General features: G+C 44.3%; 1 protein-coding gene across 2 annotated transcripts in view; it reads right to left on the reverse strand.

The window, feature by feature from the left end:
- LOC146384614 (neuronal acetylcholine receptor subunit alpha-7) overlaps window positions 1-23,489 on the reverse strand; it is a 67,951-nt gene that overhangs the window by 35,860 nt on the left and 8,602 nt on the right. For both annotated transcript variants that reach the window (XM_084936615.1, XM_084936614.1), the window contains exons 3-6: window positions 16,496-16,540; window positions 10,012-10,121; window positions 6,958-7,037; window positions 4,719-4,886 (exon numbers count right to left, since the gene is read on the reverse strand). In XM_084936615.1, coding sequence (XP_084792741.1) covers window positions 4,719-4,886; window positions 6,958-7,037; window positions 10,012-10,121; window positions 16,496-16,540 — 403 coding nt within the window. The remainder of the gene's footprint in view (window positions 1-4,718; window positions 4,887-6,957; window positions 7,038-10,011; window positions 10,122-16,495; window positions 16,541-23,489) is intronic.

Raw genomic sequence — 23,489 nt, forward strand, 5'->3', positions numbered from 1 at the left:
TATCTAATAGACTCCAGTTTGTACATGTAAATGGAGAGTCCTCTTCACACACTGAGGTTAATTATGGAGTTCCACAGGGTTCAGTGCTAGGACCAATTCTGTTTACATTATACATGCTTCCCTTAGGCAGCATCATTAGAAGACATAGCAAACATTTTCACTGCTATGCAGATGACACCCAGCTCTATCTGTCCATGAAGCCAGATAACACACACCAATGAGTTAAACTGCAGGAATGTCTTAAAGACATAAAGACCTGGATGGCCGCTAACTTTCTGCTTCTTAATTCAGATCAAACTGAGGTTATTGTACTCGGCCCTGAAAATCTTAGAAATATGGTATCTAAGCAGATTCTTACTCTGGATGGCATTACCTTGGCCTCCAGTCATAGCTGGACTGGTATGCACGTTGGTGATTTTTCGTTTTTATTGACAGTGAAAGGTGGTGGATTGGCCAGATGAAGGGAGATGTGAAAAAATAACTCAGTTGTTTGGTGGTGGCTATTGCGGAGCTTCCACAGATTCAGTAACATTAGCAAGTGGTGGAGGCCAGCAGATGCAACACGCTGGCAGGTGGATGACAGAAAGGCAGGAGGAGCAGAGACCCGAGGCGGTGAACTGAACTTCAGGTAAGAAGTTATGACCTGCAGTCTATCTGGGTCAGATATAAACCAAGTTTAGGTGGAGTTTATTTTCGTTATGCTGACTTTTTACAGTCAGTTACAATAACTCGTACTGCGTGCTAGCTAGCATGATGGAGTTTCTATACTGCTGGGCGGGTGCTATGATGTTATTGATGTTGAACTTGTTTTATCTTATTTTATTTATAAGGTTAGTTATTAGAGTTTCCAACCGTCCCGTAAAAAAAGGAATCGTCTCGTATTCAGAGAAAATATTATGCGTTTCGTATTGAGGTGAAAAGAAACACAGTTTGTCCCGGACTTCAGCTACAATGAAAAAGTTGTTGTTAGAATTTATTTAATATTAATTTCTGGTATCAGCTGATGTTTGCTGGAGCCACAGCTGTAAAGCTGCTGGTCATGATGTTGGTTTGGATATGTGGTGAGAGGGAAACATGAAGATGAAACCAGGAGATGTCCTTACTGAATCATCAGAGCTGAACAGGTGATGGAGAAACAGGTTTACCTTTTAGGTGACATGAATGAGTTGAAGGGAAGTTATGAACTGTTTCTGAGAGACAAATAACACCAGGATCCTTTTCTAAGTAGCTGACAGCTGGTAACTGTGCAGGGGCGGGTCTAGCAAAGTGTTGCCAGGGGGCAGGTAGGCCATTAACAGGGAGAGGGGGGCACAAAGACATACTTTTCTTTCTTATTCTCATTTAAAATGTCTCGCTTTTAACAAATAATTATCTGAATCTTACAACAAACGTTTTCATCTGATGTAAAATGTATAGAAATCCATTATTGTACATAGTAATTTTTTAGGGTCCCATCATAATTTCTTCAGAAGTAGCTAAGTACTGTATATGATGCCAGTATTTTCCCACATTTTCTAGATACTGTACCAGTACTGTGTGTAAAATGCCATCAAAAAGTCAATTAAGTTTTATTCTTTCTCACCTGTCTTTCTGTCTCCTTTCACTTTTTAAAGGTTGCCATGTTAGAAAAAATATTTTGCCCTGCCATGCTGTTTATTGATGTGGCAAATGAATGGTTTATGAAAATATATCTAAATCTGTCATCAGTAATCAGTAATGATCATGTCTCACCTCTAGTCTTCTCTGTCTTAATTTCAGGTTTTCACCGTGTGTTGTAGATAGTTCAGGAGGTTAACTCGACCAACAGTCTACTTTCGGGTACTGTTTAGAATACCAGAATAGGGAGGATGGTGCAGGTTTAAGTTTATTAGACTGATGCATATACCAACAAGACAGTGTACATCACTGTGACAACAGCGTTTGTTTTCATTCAAAGGCTTTATGGTTTTTCCTATAATACCTGGTGGGCCGGTCTCTAGTCAAAATGCCCGGGACGATTTTTTGTCCCAGTCCAGCCCTGCCTCCAGTAACACTGTGAGGAACCTTGGAGTCATTTTTGACCAGGACATGTCCTTCAACGCACATATTAAACAAATATGTAAGACTGCTTTCTTCCATTTGTGCAACATCTCTAAAGTTAGAAATATCCTGTCTCAGAGTGATGCTGAAAAACTAGTTCATGCATTTATTACTTCCAGGCTGGACGACTGCAATTCATTATTATCAGGAAGTCCTAAAAACTCCCTGAAAAGCCTTCAGCTAATCCAAAATGCTGCAGCAAGAGTCCTGACAGGGACTAGAAAGAGAGAGCAGATTTCTCCTGTTTTGGCTTCCTGTTAAATCCAGAATTCAAAATCCTGCTCCTCACATACAAGGTCTTAAATAATCAGGCCCCATCTTATCTTAATGACCTTGTAGTACCATATCACCCTATTAGAGCACTTCGCTTTCGCTCTGCAGGCCTACTTGTTGTTCCTAGAGTATTTAAAAGTAGAATGGGAGGCAGAGCCTTCAGTTTTCAGGCCCCTCTTCTGTGGAACCAGCTTCCAGTTTGGATTCAGGAGACAGAAACTATCTCTACTTTCAAGATTAGGCTTCAAACTTTCCTTTTTGCTAAAGCATATAGTTAGGGCTGGACCAGGTGACCCTGAATCCTCCCTTAGTTATGCTGCAATAGACGTAGGCTGCTGGGGATTCCCATGATGCATTGAGTTTTTCCTTTCCAGTCACCTTTCTCACTCACTATGTGTTAACAGACCTCTCTGCATTGAATCATATCTGTTATTAACCTCTGTCTCTCTTCCACAGCATGTCTTTATCCTGTCTTCCTTCTCTCACCCCAACCGGTCGCAACAGATGGCCCCGCCCCTCCCTGAGCCTGGTTCTGCCGGAGGTTTCTTCCTGTTAAAAGGGAGTTTTTCCTTCCCACTGTCACCAAAGTGCTTGCTCATAGGGGGTCATATGATTGTTGGGTTTTTCTCTGTATCTATGAAGCGCCTTGAGGCGACTTTTGTTGTGATTTGGCGCTATATAAATAAAATTGAATTGAATCCGAGTATAGGATTTCCAGGCTTCTGAGTGGGCAGTGAAGTACCATGAGGGCCGTAAACAGGAAGTGTTTTTGTTGTTGTTGAGGCGTGCAGAGAGCAAAGCTGCTGCTGAGACAGTTATTGTCTCCATCTAATAGTTCAGAGAGATTCAGAAACACATAACGAACCCTGACGTTAAACCTGGCTGATGCTCCGAACACCTGAAGGACGCGTTTTATTTCAGTGTACACTAGAGGAAGCCCCGCCTTCCCCCAATAACCTTTAAAACTGTTACCTTTTGTTGGAGCTGATGCTTTGTAATCAGTTGTCTTCAGTAGAAATGAGTCCATCAGCTGAGCTGCAGATGTCCTGAAACACCAAGGAGCTCTCTGAGCATCACACTGCGGTTACTAGAAGGTTCCTGCTCTTCACTGTAACTGCTTTTCTCTCATTTATGGTAATTATTTTACTGCATTTCACAAAAATCTGCAAAGACTTGCAGATTTCCACCTCATGTGGCCCATCGACCGTTCTCCGGTGGCTGTGGTGACTTTCAAAAACTGTTATCCTGTTTTCTTTGTCCCACATGTTCACACAACGCTGTGAATTAAAGAGGGACTCCTGCTCACCCACTGGAGAAGTACAAGCACCTAAAAACAGGAGCTGTGCTGAAAGGCGTCTGCACGCCTCAGAGTCCAAGCAGGACATGAAGCGTTTGGTCAAATATCATGTGAGTCACAATATTCAACAGACTGGAGCTTTGGATCTGAAACTAAAGAACTTCACACAACTTCTCGGCCTCTTCCTTGGTTTTCCTTGGAATGCTTTGTGTACGGATCAAAGAGGCAGCAGGAGGAGGCTGCAGGCGAGACAAAGACATGCATTTGTAAACCTCCAGAGCTGCTCGGGTGATCCTGAGCGCTCTGCAGCACGCAGGCAATCAGGCAGCTTAAAACCTGAAACTGTGTCATCTGTTCAGGAGGAACCGGGACTCCCCACGTGCAGAGTGATGGATAAAATAATACAATGTCAATCAGTGCTCATGTGTGATCTGGTGTGTTGTGAGTATTGTGCGTTATAAAAATGAGCCAATGCAGCGGAGGCTCTGCTTCAGGGTCATCGAGCTGCCTGCCCTTCAGGCCGCCGCGCTCGGAGGAGGATTTAATTACCAACGCGTTAATGCTGGATGGGAGCGCCGATATGAAACCCTGTTCCTCCGCAGCAGACAGCCGGTGGAGACACGCTGTCGCTGGCAGGAGGAAGATCCTGGATGTAAACTAATTAAAACAACTTGTCTGCGTTGCCCCGAACCTGCTGCTGCTCACTGTCTCAGTGGGAATCCTGCCGTGAAATGAGCTCAAAAAGTTCTAATTTTTATCCTCCAGCTGCTGCGGGTTAGATCAGGACTGCTGGGAGCCGCGGAAACATCTGACCGAGGCTGTTTGCTCTTCCTGCATCCAGCTCATCTTTTACTATTACCTTAGGTTCGTGCATACAGTCCTGATCAAAGAGGCCTGATGGGGAAACATATCAGCAGACGTCTATCAGGACAGGACGGGTCTTTGTTAGTCTGCTTTAGGTTTGGTCTGTGCTCGGTTTGTCTGACAGGAGCTGGACCCGAGACAGACGGCATCCAAAGCCACGCGAGCGTTGTTGTTCTACATGTGTGAAGATGCCGATGTGTCTTACCCACGAGGTCCCACTCTCCGTTGGCGATGTATCCGGTGATGTCAGCCTCAATCATCTGCAGGTCCAGAGACCAGCCGCCGTACGTCCACGAGCCAAACTTGAGGTCACAGCGCTGCACGTCGAAGGGAAACCAGCGGACGTCGATGTAACAGGTGCTCTTAAATATTCCTGAAGCAGAGACGGACATTCAGACGAGTGCTGTTAAAACAAGCTTCAGTCAAAGGTGGAAAAAAACAAGAAGAAGACTGAAATACAGGACAGGACAGCTGTTACTGTGCTCGAGGGAAAAGGAAGCGGGGGACGGTGAGCACAGCTGAGATTACAGTTTGTATTTGACACAAAATCAATTTCAAATCACACAAAGCAGCAACGAGGTCTCCGGTCAAAGAGGGAAACGCAGGAACAACAGAGACGGCAAACAGAAAGCAGCATATGTGAGCGCAGACGCCGTCACAGAGAAGACAAGCTGTGAACCTCACCCACTGATTGATTTTACAGATGCAGAGACCAGAAAGCAATAAAAGGAAGTTATTTCTCATGTAAACAGGAAAAGGAGCGCAGCCTCCCTCGGAGAATCACATCGCTGCTGTTTGCTTGGCATTAACTCCGCGTGGATGAGCTGGAAAAAAGATGAATGTTTAATGATCCCGGGGAGGAATCAGGACGCCGCCGCAGCATGAGCTGACGCCTACAGTGAGGAAGAAACACCATTAAATATACAGAACACCTGAGGGTGAGACCCGGGGTAAAACATGGGGGCAAATATGGATTAGATTATTTTAGAGGGCAGCAGGCTGGAGCTGAAGGTGCTCTGAAAGGTTTTTACAGCATGTAGAAAATTCCTATTCATTTATTTATTCTTAGTAATTTCTCAAGTTTGAGTCACACGTCCACAGTAACAAGAGGTTTGATTGGAGGAGTAAAGGTGAGGCTGTCAAACCCGAGACCAGCGTAACAGCTGTCAGGCATGCTGGTGGTAGCATCGCGCTGCTTCACTGCTACATTAGACCAAGTGGATGGAACGAAGCAGGAGGACTGCCCGCAAATTCTTCTCAAATTTTAGTTTCACATTGTAATCCTGGAGGTTTGCTCCAGGACACTCCAGCAGGACTGTGGTCTCCAAACAGCTGTTACTGATTTCTGATTGGACGATGGCTTTTCTTTCTGCTTCTGGATCATTACAGTTCAGCTTTAAATCATTTGCAGATGCATATTGTTTGTCTTTTACTGTAAAGCATCAGTTTTTCTCATTTCACGGTGCTCTTTGTGACTGAATCAATTTAAAAACAGGGACAAACATCCCAGAATCATCTTTCAATCAGCGCTGCGCTAAAAGACAACGTGAGTCTCGGGCTGTGAATCACGACCATAACTCCTCCAGATCAGCGGTCCCCAACCCCCGGGCCTCAGACCGGTACCGGTCCGTGAGTCGTTTGGTACCGGGCAGCGAGAGTTGAGGCTCAGGTGTGAAATGTATAGTTTTCAGGGTTTTTATCGGTTTTCAGCGTTATTTTGTTATCGTTTTTATCGTTTACTCTGTTTTCCTGGGTCTTTTCACGTGTGTTAGGAATAAATCTTTTTTTTCGGTACCGGTACTAGTTTTATTTTGTTGTATTTATCCGCGACACCTTAAAGGCCGGTCCATGAAAATACTGTCGGGCATAAACCGGTCCGTGGTGCAAAAAAGGTTGGAGACCGCTGCTCCAGATGACCTCGGGACCTCATGTTGAAGCCCCCACCAACACACACACACACACACACACACACACACACACACACACACACACACACACACACACACACTTTGATAAAAATGCTTTTCACAGCCCTATTCACTCTTGCATATGTTATTTACTGGCTCAGTAAAAATATCAGTAGACGATGGTGTGACTAGCTCTATGAAATAAGAAGTAACAGGAAGTCCAGAGTTTAATTATCTGAATCAAACATCGGAGTTAAAATTGAAAATCCAGTCTGTGTGACGTCCTGCTGCTTCCACCATCGCACTGTGAACAACAGTGAAAGACTCTGAAACAAAGGGATGCATTTTATTTTTATTAAAAATATTCACCCTGAATTATGAAATTAGATGGATGGAGAAGCTTTTTTATAAATCTGTAGTCACTTCAGCATCATTGAATAAGTAGAACCACAAACTCCTGTTAATGTTAAACAGCTGTGATTAGAGGTAAATTCAGGACTGTGTAGTTGTTGTTGTTGGGAGGGGCTTGTGTGTTACCTGGCGGCAGGTACTGGCAGTAGCCTGTGGAGTTGACCAGGATGTTGGTGTGGAATGAAGCATCGAACCTTTCATCAGCGCTGTGGGCAGAGACAGATCCACAGTCAGGGTCCGTCAGCAGCCATGAGCGTTGAGCAAATCATAGTTTCATCAAGACGACAGCCGAACACGCACACACGTGTTCTGTACACGTGCAGCCTCGGACACACAGAGCTGTGCATTTATACCTCTGACCTTCATTAGAAACTCTTCACTGAAACATAAACCACATCTCCATCGAATAAAATTAATATTTAAATAATGTCCACTAATTCTTACAGACGTCGTCAGGGTTCATTTTACCTGCAGTGATGCTTATGAGCCGAAAAATATTATTATTAAATGACTTTATTGCTTCAGAACTTTCTCCTTTTTAATGTTTTGTTTACAAAAATGCTCTTGTTAAATGTCCTTCCTTGTCACTCTGTGTTCATCAGAGCTCAGCCCACAAGGAGCTCAGACTCTGGGAAGAAGCTCCAAACATGTCAGCTGTTCCTCGGCGGCGAGAGAAGCTTGCCGGGACGGCTCTGACGGCTGAAGAGAGAAATCTCTCAGGGCCTTCTGTGGAGGTTTTATTGTTGGAACTAATTGGAAGGAGAGCCCAGAGCAGACATAGAACATGCTGGTAGTATAAACCAATCAACCACAACAATTAAACCACCTGCCTAAATTGTGTAGGTCCTGCTCATAACCCAAAACACTCCTGACGCACAGGGGCGTGGACGTGGGCCTCGTGGACTGTCCAGTGTTTCAGGAACAGTTGAATACAAGTCGGGGCGTGGAGCCGGCTTGGATCAGGCTTGTCCAATATCTGGTCTGTAAGTCTGGCGTCATTAGCCATTTCCAGGCTCAAACTCCGCTTCAGGTCCCAAAGCCAAACGATCACTGCGGCGTCACTGAGAGTTACAAACTTTTACATCTTTAATAAAATGATCAGCGTTGCTGATTTACCAGGTGTAACAATTAAGTTTAACATCCAGGCATCCATGACAGAGTTAGAAGTTAGCAGGAAGTTAGCTCGCTAGCTTCCACCTAAACATGATATAGCATGTTCTGACTGAGAGGTTTCTGAATAAATTAAAACGTACAGCTCTGCTGTCACTTCCAACATAAATGAAGACAGAAAACTAAACAGCAGTGACGTTTGTAGGGTTACTGAAGTTGGGCTAGCTGGTATATAATGATGTGCTACGTGACCGCTAGCGACACAGCTATGTTAGCATAACATAAACACAGTGAAGCTGGAGGATGAACGCTAACTTTTTTCCACTGGATAAAAGTTAACGTGACGGTTCCTGATGGTTAGAGACAAATGCAATCGCATGGCAGGATGCTGTAAACGGACCAAACTTCAGTCAGGAGAACAACTGAGATAATCCATCCACAATATGAGGTTAGTCATTCATATACTGCTGCATGGGCTGGGCTGGAGCTACATTGTAAGGTTTTAAAAACTGAGCTTTAAAATGAAGAGCAGTAATAAAAACCGAGAGAGGCCGACAGTGATCACTGACTGTTTTTAGGGGCTTTTTGAGATTAAATAGAACAAGATACCAAACATTACAACATGTTAAAAACACAACAGCCGTTTTAAACGCGGAGTAGTTTGGACCCAGAAGCAGGAGTACACACAGTCTTCAGAAATATTTAGATGAATGGGATCTGTTAATGACATCCCCGATGATTTTCCAGCAGACAATAGTTTGGGAACATGAGTCATCGCCCTGTCAGTGGCTTTGAGCGTTTGCGTGTCATTCTCTCGATGGCTGGAAGAGTTTTGTTCAGCGAGATCTCAAAGGTCAACTTAAAGATTTATTGGTGGAAAATTGACAAAAAGCTTTAAAACTTAGAAACTATGATTGTGCTGTGTATTTTCAACATATAGAAAGTACCATATGAAAATTCAAAATATCATGTGACCTTTGACTTTTCCTTCAAGGTCAGTAGATTGACCTGAAGGTCAAAGTGATAATAATGCTATACAGAGGTGTTTTTTACTGACATTGTTTGCATTGACAGCATATAGACAATGATACTGGTACATTCTAAATATCACTTTATAGTTTGCATCCAAGTATATCATGTCACATTTTACCTCTGACCTCTGAGCGAGCTGCCCGGGTGGAGGTCTGGGTTCTCAGTGTCCTTCTTGTTATTTATGGAAACTTCCATTTTAAAAAATGATAATTCGCTGGTTTAAAACCACAACATTTTCAGTTTTTATGGATTTTTGATTGTACAGTCCCTCCTGCTGTGGGAGAACTGGAGCCATCTGCCAATAAAAGCTCAGATGCAGATGTATCGGTATCGATGAATGTGTCCAGCCAACATGTAATAAGACTGAAGTACAGCGATGCAAAGCTAAATGTTATAAGGTCTCATCCAACAGAAATGGCAGACAGGAAGTTTGCTGTAAAAGTGAACCCACTGGCTGATAATCATTCACCGTCAGGCTCTGGTCCTGTGAGCTGGGTCTGTCTCATTAAAACCAGCCGGGTCAATATTCCCTCTGACAACCACCCACCCCCTCCACTTCCAAGGATCAAACTTTGCAGCTCGGTTAATGAGCTGAAGCGCCACCAGCAGAGAGCCTCCCACAGCCCCGATGTTAACAGCGAGGTGTTCATGCTTACAGGAGAGAGCCTAACTTTAGCATCTATAACAGGAGGGCTGACTCGGCAACAAAGAAATAAAACCTCAAACTGAGAGATGTCTTTGGCTTCCACCAGGAGACAGACTGATTTCTGGTTTATTGATTTCTTTCAGAAACTTTGCAAATCAACCAGAAGACGAACGATCGTGACGCTCCATCTCCGTTCTGACATTTTTCATACTTGGGGCAGCTACACCAGGAAACTTTAGTCTGTACGTCCTGCTCTAAAGATCGGGTTAGAGGTTATCAGCTGTGCAGCTAACACACTGGGATACATTTATTCTGTGAGAACAAAGATGGAGTAATCTCTTCCCAGCTCCGTTACCGAGTGGTTCGGCTGCTATCCCGCAGCACACAGGTACCTGTTGTACAGCAGGATGTCGGGCCTCCAGATCTGGCTGTCGGGGAACCTGACGTTGGTCACGCCTGGATAGTCGGACGTGTTCCACTGCAGGTAGAAATCTGTCCAGTACTGCAAACACGCATACAAAAACCCAATGTTACCAATGGACCGACCCACCTCGTACCCACATGTGTTTGTGTGGAGTCGCAGACTTTATTTGGCGCTCTGTGCATTCAGTGAGTTACAAAGCAGGAACTCGACACTGTGATTGTCAGACTTCACATGAAGCTCATCCACGTCAGCAGCAGGTTTCCATGCTGAAGAACGGAGCAGCTTTGCAATAATATTATTTTAGGTCAACATTTCTGCTCAGAGCCGAACGGATCGTTCGTGTTTTTCAGCTGAGCTAACGTGTCCACTCTTGCTTTTAATCCTCCGGGTTTATGACCTGTTTGTTTGGGTTTAAATATTATTTATGTTGTTGGCTAATGTTTCCTGTTTTTAGATTAGATTAGATTAGATGAAACTTTATTAATCCCTCGGGTGGGTTCCTCCGGGAAATTCAGTTTCCAGTAGCAAAGCACCGAGAGATGTTGCATGTTACAGATACATTAAGGGGAAAGAGAGTAAGGATAGAAGCATAAATACACCATATATACACATATATAGATACAGAATATACAATATGGATAAATAGGATTGCTCATTTGAGTGAGTATGTTGCACAGTGATTATTGCACAGTCAAATATAACAAAAAAGACAAAAAAAAAAAAAAAAATTCTTAAAAAAAAACTTGTATGTAAGCATTTGATGACATGAACACTCCACCGATGCTTAAAGTAACCGGGAACAGATTTATTAAGTGACCGACGCGTTTCGGCATCTTTAAATAAAAAACAGGAAACAGAAAAAAATCCACATGGACCAATCACACCTTCACAAATAAACCAGCTGACCAGTTGAGGTGGTGACAGTTAATTGGTTGAGCCACAGCCCAAATAGATTCTGGACTGAACCATTGCAGATTAAAAGGGGGAGAAAATAAATAAATCAATAAAATAAAAGCATGTGTTAACATAATACATACTCAAAATTACACAGAAAAATGCAAATAAGTTAAAATAAAAATAAACACGGTTTTCCACAAATTCAGTGTATTTTTGTGAAACCTGCAGAGGGAAATAAACATAACAGTAAAATCACACAGATGTGATTCTTCTGTGTGATCAGCAGCAGCTGGCTCCTGTTTGCCTGACCTCCAAATCTCAGCTGGTGAAATCCAGATTACACTGATGGATCTTATGTAACAGCCATTGTTAGCTCCGGGTGTTTGAGAGAGGACGGAGCGCCGCCAAGAATCGCCTCATTTGCATACTTGGCTCCCGGCAGGCTCGGCCCTCGTTACGTCTCCGAGCTTCTCCGAGTTCTGCGGTCCGTGCTGACGGTTTGAGGCTGTGGTGACTGAAGGTCGCACACATCCCTCTTCATCTTGTTTACTTCCTGTCACTGAGTTGAAATGTTTTTCCCGGAGGACTCCACTGAGAGCTGAACTGTTGCAGAGATATTTCCCCTCAAAAAGGCTCTGACTTTTGTAAAAAAAATCAAAATGCAGGGCGCATCTGATGTTTGACAAAAACGTGACGCTGTGCATATAATAACTTTTAAGTTATGACACAAGAAACATAAAAGCGTCACTCCATTACCATTAATGTCCTTTCATCATCGCGTCTGTCAAAGAAATGTCATCACTTATTTTGTAAGCATCACGTCAGAGTAAAGCAGCCTCACTGGTTGGACGCACTGATGGCGCGTATGGATAAACGCCCACAGGCTCAGTTACTGCTGCATCACTGCAGATTTGTTCATCCGACAGATCAATAAAAGTGTGTCACTAACAGTTAGACTTCACCAAATACACATTTCCAACCGTGTCATGGTGTAAAACGGGCTCTCTTCTCACTCTGTAATTACTCAGCATTATCAGGGATCACAGCTGGATTATCTTCTTCCTCACATTCACACCAACAACAAAGCTGCGGATCTCAGCTCTTTTATCCGGTGTTAAGTGATGCCGAGAGTTTGGATAATGGGGTTTGGTATTGTGTCACCCTGAGTGTTAAAAACAAGGCTGAGAATTCTTGTTCTTGTTCTTTGAATGTAGTCGTGCTCCCCTCGTTTTGCTTTTGTTATGACAGTAGTTTACATCATTACATCATAGCACAGCGCAAACAGCTCGTTTGCTCCCATCTGATGTGGTGTTAAAGTGATATTTAGTTTCACCAGTAGGTGGCAGCGGCAAAAAGAAACGCAGGCCAGCTATTGTAATGGAAGCCATCATTAACCCAGAGCTGCTGTTTAACTGTGTTTCAGGTGAGAGCAGTAGATACATTTATGTAAAGTTGATACTTATTTAGTTATAAGTAAATAATGTGACCAAATAATGCAGGAGGCTAGCTAAACGATGTTAGCCTCCTGCATTAGACTTTGTAAAACTGCTCCATCATAAACCAGCCAGTACATCTTGTGCTGTGTATCGTTTACTGGTTTATTCTCCATCATTTACTCTGATTACACATGAGGTAACAAAGGTAACACAGGCCAGCTATTGTAATGGAGGCCATCAGTAACACAGAGCTGCTGTTTTACTGTGTTTCAGGTGAGAGCAGTAGATACATTTATGTAAAGTTGATACTTATTTAGTTATAAGTAAATAATGTGACCAAATAATGCAGGAGGCTAGCTCAACGATGTTAGCCTCCTGCATTAGACTTTGTAACAATGCTCCATCACAAATTAGAAAACAATTAGAAACAATTAGCTGGTTTCAGTTAAAGTTATAAGAAATGTTTTGGTAAACCAGCCAGTACATCTTGTGCTGTGTATCGTTTACTGGTTTATTCTCCATCATTTACTCTGATTACTCATTACAAAGTTAACACAGGCCAGCTATTGTAATGGAAGCCATCAGTAACTCAGAACTGCTGCTTTGCTTGTGAACACCTGAATGTGCACCTGGATGAACCTTCCCTCAGTGCACCGTGCTGCTCGACTGTAACTGTCAGCAAAGCTGGAGAAACTGGGTCAAAGCGTCACAGACGCACGAGCGTGTAAAGCAGCAAAGCTTAAAGGTGATTTTCAGCGTGTTTTTGAGACGTGCGGAGCAAACAGAGAAGCCTAAATATTTTATTTTTTACTAATTAAATATTAAGATTAATCCAATTAATTTTCCAGTTTGAGAGATTTGGTGATTTAGATCAGAGCGCTTTCATCCAAAGGCCTTCAGTTTTCATTTCACGTATTAAATTCTTGCGACTGTTGAAATATTAAAAGAGTTGGGATGACGTTTTACTTCTTAGCTTTCAGGAGGAATATGTTGACTCTGTGAGGTTTGCTGAAATACGTAATAAAACACAACATTAACTCCTCGCTCCGTTAGCATTAGCATGGAAACCACTGAGACTACAACATGTGAGAAACTTCAGAACACGCCGAGGAAGCCGGTTTGATTCTGAGAGCTCACAGGTAATTTCAATGAGCAGGGAGGATGTTCAAAGCCTCCAAAGCTTCACAAGTCAGAGCTGCATAAGACCAACAGAAACCTGCACAGTACAAAGGGAGAGGCCGACTGATCCACGAGATAAGGTTCATAAAGAAAGAGAGAAATGCACACAGATAAATCCAGCAGCTCAGAGACAAGGCAGAATATCACCGCTTTTATTCTGGAAGATTTCAGGGAGAATCTGGAACTCTGAAAGAGCCGCTGATTATTAAAAGACCTCTCCAAACACTTTAATTATTTGTTTCAACACGACTAAACGTGTAAAAGCTGCTGAAGAGCTGAAGATGATCCTGTCGTCACCACATCGTGAGGTAAATACAATATTTTAGATATTTTATTTTAATGGTTTAACTTCGAGCTGCAGTTATTTTATTACAAGAAGAAGAAGAATTTCATGTTTATTACACTCGTATCTAATCAACCAATCACAGGGCAGCATGTGAACGCACACTTATGATAACAACTTTTACTTTACAGCACTTTTACTTTTTTTGCCCTGAATATTGAATCAACTCTAAACATTTTTATCCTCATCAGTCATTTTGATGTAGTGATGTCATGACAGTCATCAGCGTCTGGATTAAATACCTGCGTGTTACATTGTTGCATTCATCGTGGAAACAAACTGATGTCATGTGGCTGTGTGTGTCATTAATCCCAGAGGACGTTCAGACCCAAACGTAGGACAGAGGCGTGGAAGTCAACGCGATCATTAACGCTGATCACCCAGGAAAAAACAAAATACCAGCCTCCCAGTTTCCAGCGACAGAGATGGCGACCAGCAGGGAAAACCGTGCGTGATCGAGTACGGCTGTCTCCACTGTTGTTCGCCGGGAGCAACCGTGTTGAGGGTCGGCATGGCTATTAGCCAGGCCAGCTTCCCAAGCGATGGTTCTAGCCAGAATCTGTCTGTTATCAGGGCGATGACACGAGGGAAGAGGTGATGGCAGCGAGCGAGGGACCCGATTGCGGAGTGCAAGGTGGAGGGACGAGACGGGAGGCTTCTCCTCATCCTCCTGGGACTACGCTGGTCCCCGCTCTGGAAGAGAAATTCCTCTCCTGTTTTTAACCGCTTCGTTGTAGGTCGTTTGTTTCATTCCTGCTTTCCCCTTCGAGGAATAAACTCTTTCTGATTAGACCTGTAACATCTCTGTGCCCCGGGTTTGTTACTCTTTAGTGTCTACATTTGCACCTCTGACTTTGACCTTGAGGTCGAGGTCACTGATATTCAAACTCTGTGCTCTACAGCGTCTGCTGCTCTCGACCCTCCAGCAGCCTTTCATAGCTGAGGGCTAAAAAGTATAAAAAATGCTGGAGCTGAAAATAAATCTCAAAACCAAAAACCCCAAAATTCAACTTTAACCTGAGGGCCAAAGACCATCACAGCTAATGTGTTTAAGGCGGTAAATATCCTCACTGCTCATTTGCTTTGTTCATTAATGAAAAATCATTTTAAGTGGAGTAACAGTTAAAGTACAGCGTCATTTTTCTGTGTTTACGCTCCTTTATGCTGCTCTGAGTCTGTGCGTCTGGGTACAAACAGCTTGTAAATGAGACGAATGCTCAACAAAATCATTGCAGAATAAACGTGAAAGCTCTTTCCGAGCCCCTGAAGGAAGAAATGTGATACCGGAGGCAGTTTTTACTCTCACGGTGAGTCAAAGTTTCTCGTCTGCCAGGAGGAAACGAACAAAAGCTGCAGGAACACTGACATTAAAAAGCCTCCCAGCTCCCGCTGCAGAAATGTTTCTCCTCGCTTAAAGACATTCTTCCCCTTCACAATAAAACCCTGAACAATGACTCCAGCAGCAGAGGAGGAGGAAGAAGAGCTGAAGCCAAATTAAATTAAGCCAAAACAGTCATTGGTCCTGGGAGAGCCTCTGGGGAGGAACCAACCTTTCCATCCGAGAGGAGCAGATTAGGCCGGATTAGTGCAGCGCCACCGTACAAACACACATTCCACAGGCCCTGATATGAAACCTAATTAAATTTGGACAGCTGTGTGAAATGGGCTTAAGGAGCTCTCTTAATGGATTCCTGTGCTCGCCATTAGCTTTGACATTCACACCAGAGTCAGCCCTGCCCGAGGAAAACAAAGAAAACTGGCTTTCCTCCAAGCGAGACCGGCTCAAAGCGAACAGAGAAGACGTAAAGCGTCAAAGAGCAGGAGGTGGCGAGGCTCACGGAGCATTCGTGGAAACAGAGAGGCGGCGCTGGCGCTGCTTTGTGGAGTTTTTCTCCATCACAGCAAACTCACTGTATCTGGGTCAAGTGGCAGAGCTGGAGTTCATCCTCTGTGGAAGGATGGGGCGGCGTGGCTGCAGGCTTTTACTCATCGTCAGTGTTTACTCGCTTTATTTTGCCAACATCCCGACTGCCACCGATACTCCCGCCTGCGACGGCTGACGGACACCCTGCTTTAACTCTCTGTAGGTGACGGCAGGGGGAGGCTGGGTGGAGGGCTAGCTCATATCTTGAGCCGCTGATGAGATAACTAATCCTCCGGCAGTGAGTTATGGATCATTACACTAAACTCCCCCCAAAAAGGGACGTCCATTTCTAAATGCCAAAGCTGGCACAAACATACCCTCAAGATAAAGTTTGACATGTTGGGAAATACACGGATTCTCACTGAGGCGTAGAGCGCGCTCAGCCTCCGCTGCAAATGTAAAAACATATAAAAAAGACAGAAAAGAGGAAAAAGACTCGAAACTACGTCCCCTGGAAACCGCTGATGTTTCCAGCGTACCTGACAGGTAAAGGCGGCTCACCTGAGCACCACAAGCACGAGCTCAGAACAACATTAATAGATGTAATATTCATGTGCATCTTTATACAGTCAGTGGGTTGAAGGTGTGAAAACTAATGTTTTACAGTTGGTGTAAGAACCGTCTGGACCCTTTTCTACGATCATCTTAATCTTTTACCACAAAGAAAACTCACCAGCTGTAGCCAGATGTTGGTGGTCAGCACCTGGTTCTTCTCGTCCTGAAACAGAAAAAGAAGAAAGGCGATCAACGCCTCGGTTACAATGAACGGTCCATCTGAGAGGTTAGGATTGCTTTTCTACAGGTACAGTTGCAGAAACCAGGATAGAGCGCGCATCATGGTGTGAAGAGGACAAACCAACAAAATGACTCTGAAGATGTTGAAGGAAATCTGCTCATGATGTCATTCTTTTGGCTTTGGGGTGGTGACCCCCACCTCACACTGGGGCAGTCAAATGAGCCTGTGAAGTGGGGTGAAGGAGAATTAGCACCCTCGAGTCTGAGGTGGGTGAAGTGGACCCACCCTGGATCAGCGTTTAGGTGTGTCAGCGTCCTGCGAACTGACAGCAGGTTTGATGTGGCGTCGGGTGTGATATAAACGCTGCACCGCTCCGCTGTGCTGGTGAGAAGTTAATGAGAAGCTGTCAATTTACCACCTGTGCCACGAGCTCTGAGTAGTGACAGAAAGAACAGTTTAATGGACGCAGGTGGTGGAAATAAGTTTCTTTGATGCGACGCCTCTCCCTTAGACACAAGGTGATCCTTCATTACGGAGCGACTCGGAGTAAAGCTGCTACTTTGTTGACGTGGTTCAGGTGTGTGACTAGGACGAGACGAACATCTGGGCCTCTCTGCCTGGAACAACGCCCCCCCCGACCTGGACCAAAATAAGAGTTGTGCTACTGGAACACCAAAAATGTGCCTTTGGTGATTAAAGTTAGGATTTAATTTTACAATAAAACCAATTCTGCTCTGTTGCACTTTGAATACGTTCCTTTCCCCGACTCCTGTGAGAGAAGCTTCACAGCTCAGTTTCATCAGCAGAGATGCCCGACGGCAAACACGTTACAGACATTTGTCTGGATCCAAAGAAAGACACCCTCACAGTGTAGACTGCAACGTGGCCACTCACTGAGACGTTATTCAGACGAGTCATAACAGGTTTCTGCCCATCATGCTGATGTTCTTATGCAGCAGCTGCAGCAATGCTGTCTTCTAGCAGATAATAGTCACATGTTAGTCACATAAATGTGGATAGGCCGCAGGTTTACATGCCGGAGACGTTGGTTTGTGTCCTGCTGGTACTTTTATGTGTCCCGTCCCCCTCCTCCACACTGATGTGTTTTCACTCACTGGTTATTAGTAGATGCTAACAGCACTCTGAAGCAGGGGAAATGCTGGTGCTGGAATAACAGCGGTGGCCACAGAGCTGTTTCCTCAGTGCTCTGAACCAGAACACCTTCTGCATAAAGAAGTCATGCCGGCTGCAGAGAGGCATAACTAACAAGTTCACAACAACTTTGGAGACGCACATGAGGATCCTGCTGCTGGCGACTCAGAAACTCAGCTGAGTAGGATCAATCTCTGCTTCAGTGGGGGGGTTATGACATTTTCACAAAAAATACGCAAAAAACAAACTCTGGGTTTGAGTGGCGCGAGAGGCTCGGTGGTGAATCTGCAGTAGGGCTGCTCAATTAATCGGATTTTAATCTCGATTACGATCTGGGCTTTCAACGATCATTAAAAATGACTGAGCCGATTATTAGCCCCTCCCTCCTGCTTTACTCTCGCGCTGCTCCGTGTGGCAAATCGAGCGCACCTCTCTGCATTTCGAACACGCGTCACAACAATTAAGAGCAGCGGTCTCCAACCTTTTTTGCGCCACGGACCGGTTTATGCCCGACAATATTTTCACGGACCGGCCTTTAAGGTGTCGCGGATAAATACAACAAAATAAAACTAGTACCGGTACCGAAAAAAAGAAGATTTATTCATAACACTCGTGAAAAGACCCAGGAAAACCGAGTTAACGATAAAAACAATAACAAAATAACGCTGAAAACCGATAAAAACCCTGAAAACTATACATTTCACACCTGAGCCTCAACTCTCGCGGCCCGGTACCAAACGACTCACGGACCGGTGCCGGTCCGAGGCCCGGGGGTTGGGGACCGCTGATTAAGAGGACCGAGGGAAGCTCGGAAAGCTAAGCAGAAGTTATTTGGAGAGGAGAGCGACTGCTGTTGGTTGAAAAGAGAGGTAAAAAAACTTCAGTGGTTGGAAACATTATGGGTTCGAGTCAGACGTGGATCAAGTAGACACAGTGTGTAAACGTTGCTACGGTGTCGTAGCTGCACCACAGAGCAACACTGCAAAGTTCACTAAACACAGATGTTTACATTTTTCATTTATTTCTTATATTGCAAACATTTGCACTGTTATCAGTATTTGCACTATTTTATATTATTTTTTGACAATCTTTAAAGTCATTATTCAAAACATTGTTATTGTTAAATAAATATCGTCAAATAATCGAGATCTCAATTTCAGTGAAAATAAGCATGATTATCATTTTTGCCATAATTGAGCAGCCCTAATCTGGAGTCACGTGCGCTTCATGAGCGAGGGTTGGCTGATTGTTCAGTGAAAATTTCCAAACAGTTAATAAACTTTGCTGTTCATAAAAACTGGAGGGACATGGAATGAAGACTGAACACATGAACTCATATGCATTGGTGGTTCCTACAGTCTCAGGTGAGTTCAGCTGCTCTGAGCGGCTCATGTTAGGAAGCAGGTGTTGATCGCTGATCATCTCTAACTCGGGTTCATAAGGACTTTGATGGATTGTGCGGTCATCTTGGCCAAAGATGCTTTTGGGTTAAAGGAGCTTCTGTTGTTTGCATATGACTGAACACTCCTCTGCAGTCACGGTTAAAAGACGGTCTATTCTCCAGCGTTTCCTTCGTCCCTGTAAATTAATCTTAAACATGTGGAGCGCCGGCAGAGGGGAGGATGAATGCGAATAATGTCACTTTGATGAATGTCCAGCCTGTTAATACATTCTCAGGCAGCCGAGCGTACTGAAAGAATTAAAAGATGAGGATGTAAGCAAGTGTCGGCACGTTGGAGGAGGGAGAGTCTACAGAGGAAAGAATATTAAAAGTTTAAGGACTGACCTCCAGTTACTAACGAGTATTATGACTGCAGCCACATGAAAAACAAAGAGTATGCTTGAACAAATAAACCTCTTTGAAAGAACGCCTACATTTAAAGGTCAGACAAGTTCTTTCTTGCACCAGGAAACCATATATTAAGCAGGAAATTCACCTGGAGAGCAGATTGTTTGATATGAAAAGAAGCCAAAACTTCCTCCCAGGATCTGCAGGACGCCTGCAGTGGTTACACAATCGCTCTCACTATGCTCCTGCTGAAAAGCCTGCAGCAATGATCCAAGAAAACTTATGTAATTTATAGCTAAACGTAGAAGTTATCTGCCATTAAACTATGAAATGATAACGTTTATAATTGGTTGATAACTGATTTCTAAGAAAACTGCTTGTTCAGTTATTGCTATGCTAGTTGTTTGGTTTGGATTAGGAAAAGCTCGTGTTTGGTTACAGTTACAGTTGTAAATGTAATCGCAGGTATATTTCCGTAGAGTGCAGATTGCAGTCAAACGTATCCTGTTTTCTTACTCCAGCTGTATAATCCTCGCTACGATGGCAGTCATAGAACAAACCTCTGTTTACCTCGACTCTATTTACTCTGGATGAGGCTGTAAAGTGCCCGTGGCGTCGTCTCTTTCCTTTGGGTTTTCATTTCTTTCATTTCGTCAGTTTCTCTGACGATAAAACACAGGAACATGGTAGCTTCCATCAACTGCAAACCCACTCGTATGTCTTTTTAATAGGTTAATTATAAGTTTTTAAAAATCCATCAATCTGTGCTGATGTCACCTGGACCCACAACACCATCGCCCTGGTAACAAAGGCCCAGCAGCTGCTGCACTTCCTCCGTCTCCTGAGGAAGAGTAACATCTACAGCTCCTCAGTGGAGAGCGTGCTCTCCTCCTGCCTGGAGTTTGTACTCAGGGGCCACAACTGAGAGCAGGAAGGCTGCACAGAGGGTCATTAACACCACCCAAAACACTGACTTTGCCCCCCCCTGGAGGCTCCAGGTGGGGCACATAGGACACTCACACACTCTGTTCAGTCCTTTTGCACTTCTTTCAAGCACTTTGAAACTGTTCTCTAATGTGCACCTCTCTCTTATGTTTGCCTATATTTCTCCTGTTTTCCTGCTGTCAGCCCAGTGGGTGTGGTCACCCACCATTTCATTGTACATGTACAATGAAAATAAAGTGCTATTCTATAAAAGAAAACCAGGTACTCTCATACAGTAAGGAGAAAAGCCACAGTAGCAGCAGCCTGACGGAGAAACCAGGGTTGCCCTTTTCTCAGCCTCAATCTCACCTGTGACTCACAGACCAGACCGACCAGTCAGCCAGAAGGAAAACCCACCGGTGTGGATATAAAACTCGGGAGCAATGGGGCAAAACGGCAGCAGCTGTGAAATGGTGCTCAGCAGCTGATGAGATGATACGAGCTGATGAAGCCCAAAAATCACAGTGGAGGGGGGTGGGGAGGGGTGGGGGGATGAGAGACGATCATGAGCCGAAGACTTACATAGTATTATATATATTATACAGCTAAATGATAAACTTAACCATCAGGTCATCAGAAAACAGTCCATCCTGTAATCCTGGACTGTAAAGTAAGTACTGAGACTGGCTGCTTTAGCTCCTCCCACTCCTCTGATAGGCTGCCCCTCACATATAAAATATTTAAACAGCAGGTAGGATGGCACTTTATCCCATCGCCCAGAACCAAGAGTTGAAAAGACTGAATGAAAACGAGTTTTTATAGAGATTACTGCTCTTGCTGTGTGTGAATGTTGATGTCAGGAAGATGGAGGCAGGTGGAGGTCCTGCTGGTATCCAACAAAAAGATTCAGCAGAGTACAGACGATAAATGAACAACCTGATATCCAACCCTGCAGCATCTTAAATCTGTAAAAAGGCTGCAGGAGATCAAAAGCTGCTCCTGTGCTCAGCTGAATCTGATACTGTGTCGTTATCTCGTATTAATAAGTGGTGATGAATGAGCGCTGAGAAAGGATCCTAATGTTACGAGTGAAACCGCGTTTCCCAGAGGAAAGATGAAGTCTTTTAAAAATGGATGCAGACTGATCAGGCGAGCTCAGATGGGCTGAGACGGAGAAAAGTGTCTGATGAATGGTACCACGAAGAAATAAATGATGTTAGGAGTGGATGAGGACTGGAGTCGAGGAGAAACCAGCAGATAAAGCAACAGATAAACACAGAGATACTTTAGTGGGTGATTAAAGGAAAATGGTGTTTTGCCCCAAATAGCAAAATTGGTATGGCCTGGATCTGGCCCACACAATGTGCTTACACATGGCCCACATACCGCAAAGAATGACGGCCCTTTAGTGGCCCAGATCAGGTTTACCAGAGGTGGTCCACACATGGGTCAGCACAAGGCCTTTGGGTCTTCTAACTAAAATAGGAAAATAGGAACATAAATAGTGCCATCATTGCCAGACCTGGCCCACATCTGGTTGACTTACACCCTGCCATGACACCAGTCAGTCAGAAGTGCCAGCTTGATGCCAGACCCAAACCAGACCTGTTTTCTATGAGCCTGGGCCACATAAACCAAACCACAATCAGGCCAGATGTGGCATGCTATCACATAGACAGTGCCATCTACACCAGGCCTGGCCCACATCTAAGTGACATACCACTTACCATGACACCAGTCAGCCAGCAGTGCCGGCTTGACACCAGATCTGGGCCAGACCAGCTTGCTATGTGGGGCAGTGAATGTTGAGCTGTCTACGTGATGAGACTGCTGGGTCCATATTTTGGTTACATCCTGGTGCTATGGGGAGATCAAGAACCCAAAAACAAGTTCAAACTTAGGATTTTGGATGTTTTCCTGTTAAACTTGAGTCAAACCCTCAAGCCTGTAACTTTCTATCAAACACGTCGCCAAGGGAAACGGCACCTTTCACCTTTGGGGTGGAAAAGCACCGTGCCGGGATAGTTGCTGCCGGGATGGTTGCCGCCGGCGATGCAGCGGTGCGCAGACAGAAGTGATGCTGGAAAATCCTCCTAACAAAACCAAAGCAGATATTTGAAACGACAGATTCGCTTCAGATGAAGCTGCAGAAGTGAGAAATCATGACATCAGGTAATTAAACGCTCGGCTTCCTGCCAACTTCACGCTGAGTCATTTATATTGATTAAGAACCTCATCAAGCCCACGCAAAAATACGTTTCCCTCGCCGTGTGCTGTGGAACGCCTTCGTCACCCCTTTAGCTAATTAGCATGTTCCTGCTAACGGCGAGCTGTTTGTGAACTCTTGTTACTTCTGAATGTTTACGTGCTGTTAGACTCAGATTTAAACAGTATTTCCTACATTTGTTCCTTATTCAGATCCACATTACTTGTTACCATGGCAACGGCTATTCTTCCTGAAGTAAAGAAAATAGAAAACATTAAAGAAGCAATACATCAAAATGAAAACAAGTAGCTCCTTCAACAACAACAACAACAATCGTTAAAGATCATAAAAAACAAAAATATTACGACTGGTTCGATTCCTGAAACGAGCCGGCTGCTTTCTCCCTCCTCACCCGACCTCCCCCCCACTCTGTCCGATCCTCTGCTGGCGCTCCCTGCTCCAAAACCCGCACTGACAGGAAGTGAATTTAAAGTTCATGTAAATACCAACGTTGTGTAAAAATAAGCTATACTTTGTCACGGTGAGAGATTTAGGTCCGATTCAGGTTTCATGAGTAACTTGTTTCTCCGTGGGACTGTGGCGCCCCCATAAATTCAGACAGAGGGAATCAATGAGATTTAAGGAAGGAGGCGGGAGCGATGAGAGACACTGTGGGGGGCGCTCTCCACAATCACTCAATCCAAAACCCTCACACATGCAGAACAGCACCGAGGCCACGCCTGGGTCCATATGAAGGTGGAGCTGCTGCACGTGGAGCACGATCGCATCTCCTCTGTGTGCACAAACACAAACACACACAGACACAAGTGCAGACCCATGAAACACACACTCACTGCACA

The sequence above is a fragment of the Perissodus microlepis genome, chromosome 7 (genome assembly GCF_051167445.1).
Source record: "Perissodus microlepis isolate ML-2025 ecotype Zambia chromosome 7, ASM5116744v1, whole genome shotgun sequence".
NCBI classification, from domain to species: domain Eukaryota; kingdom Metazoa; phylum Chordata; class Actinopteri; order Cichliformes; family Cichlidae; genus Perissodus; species Perissodus microlepis.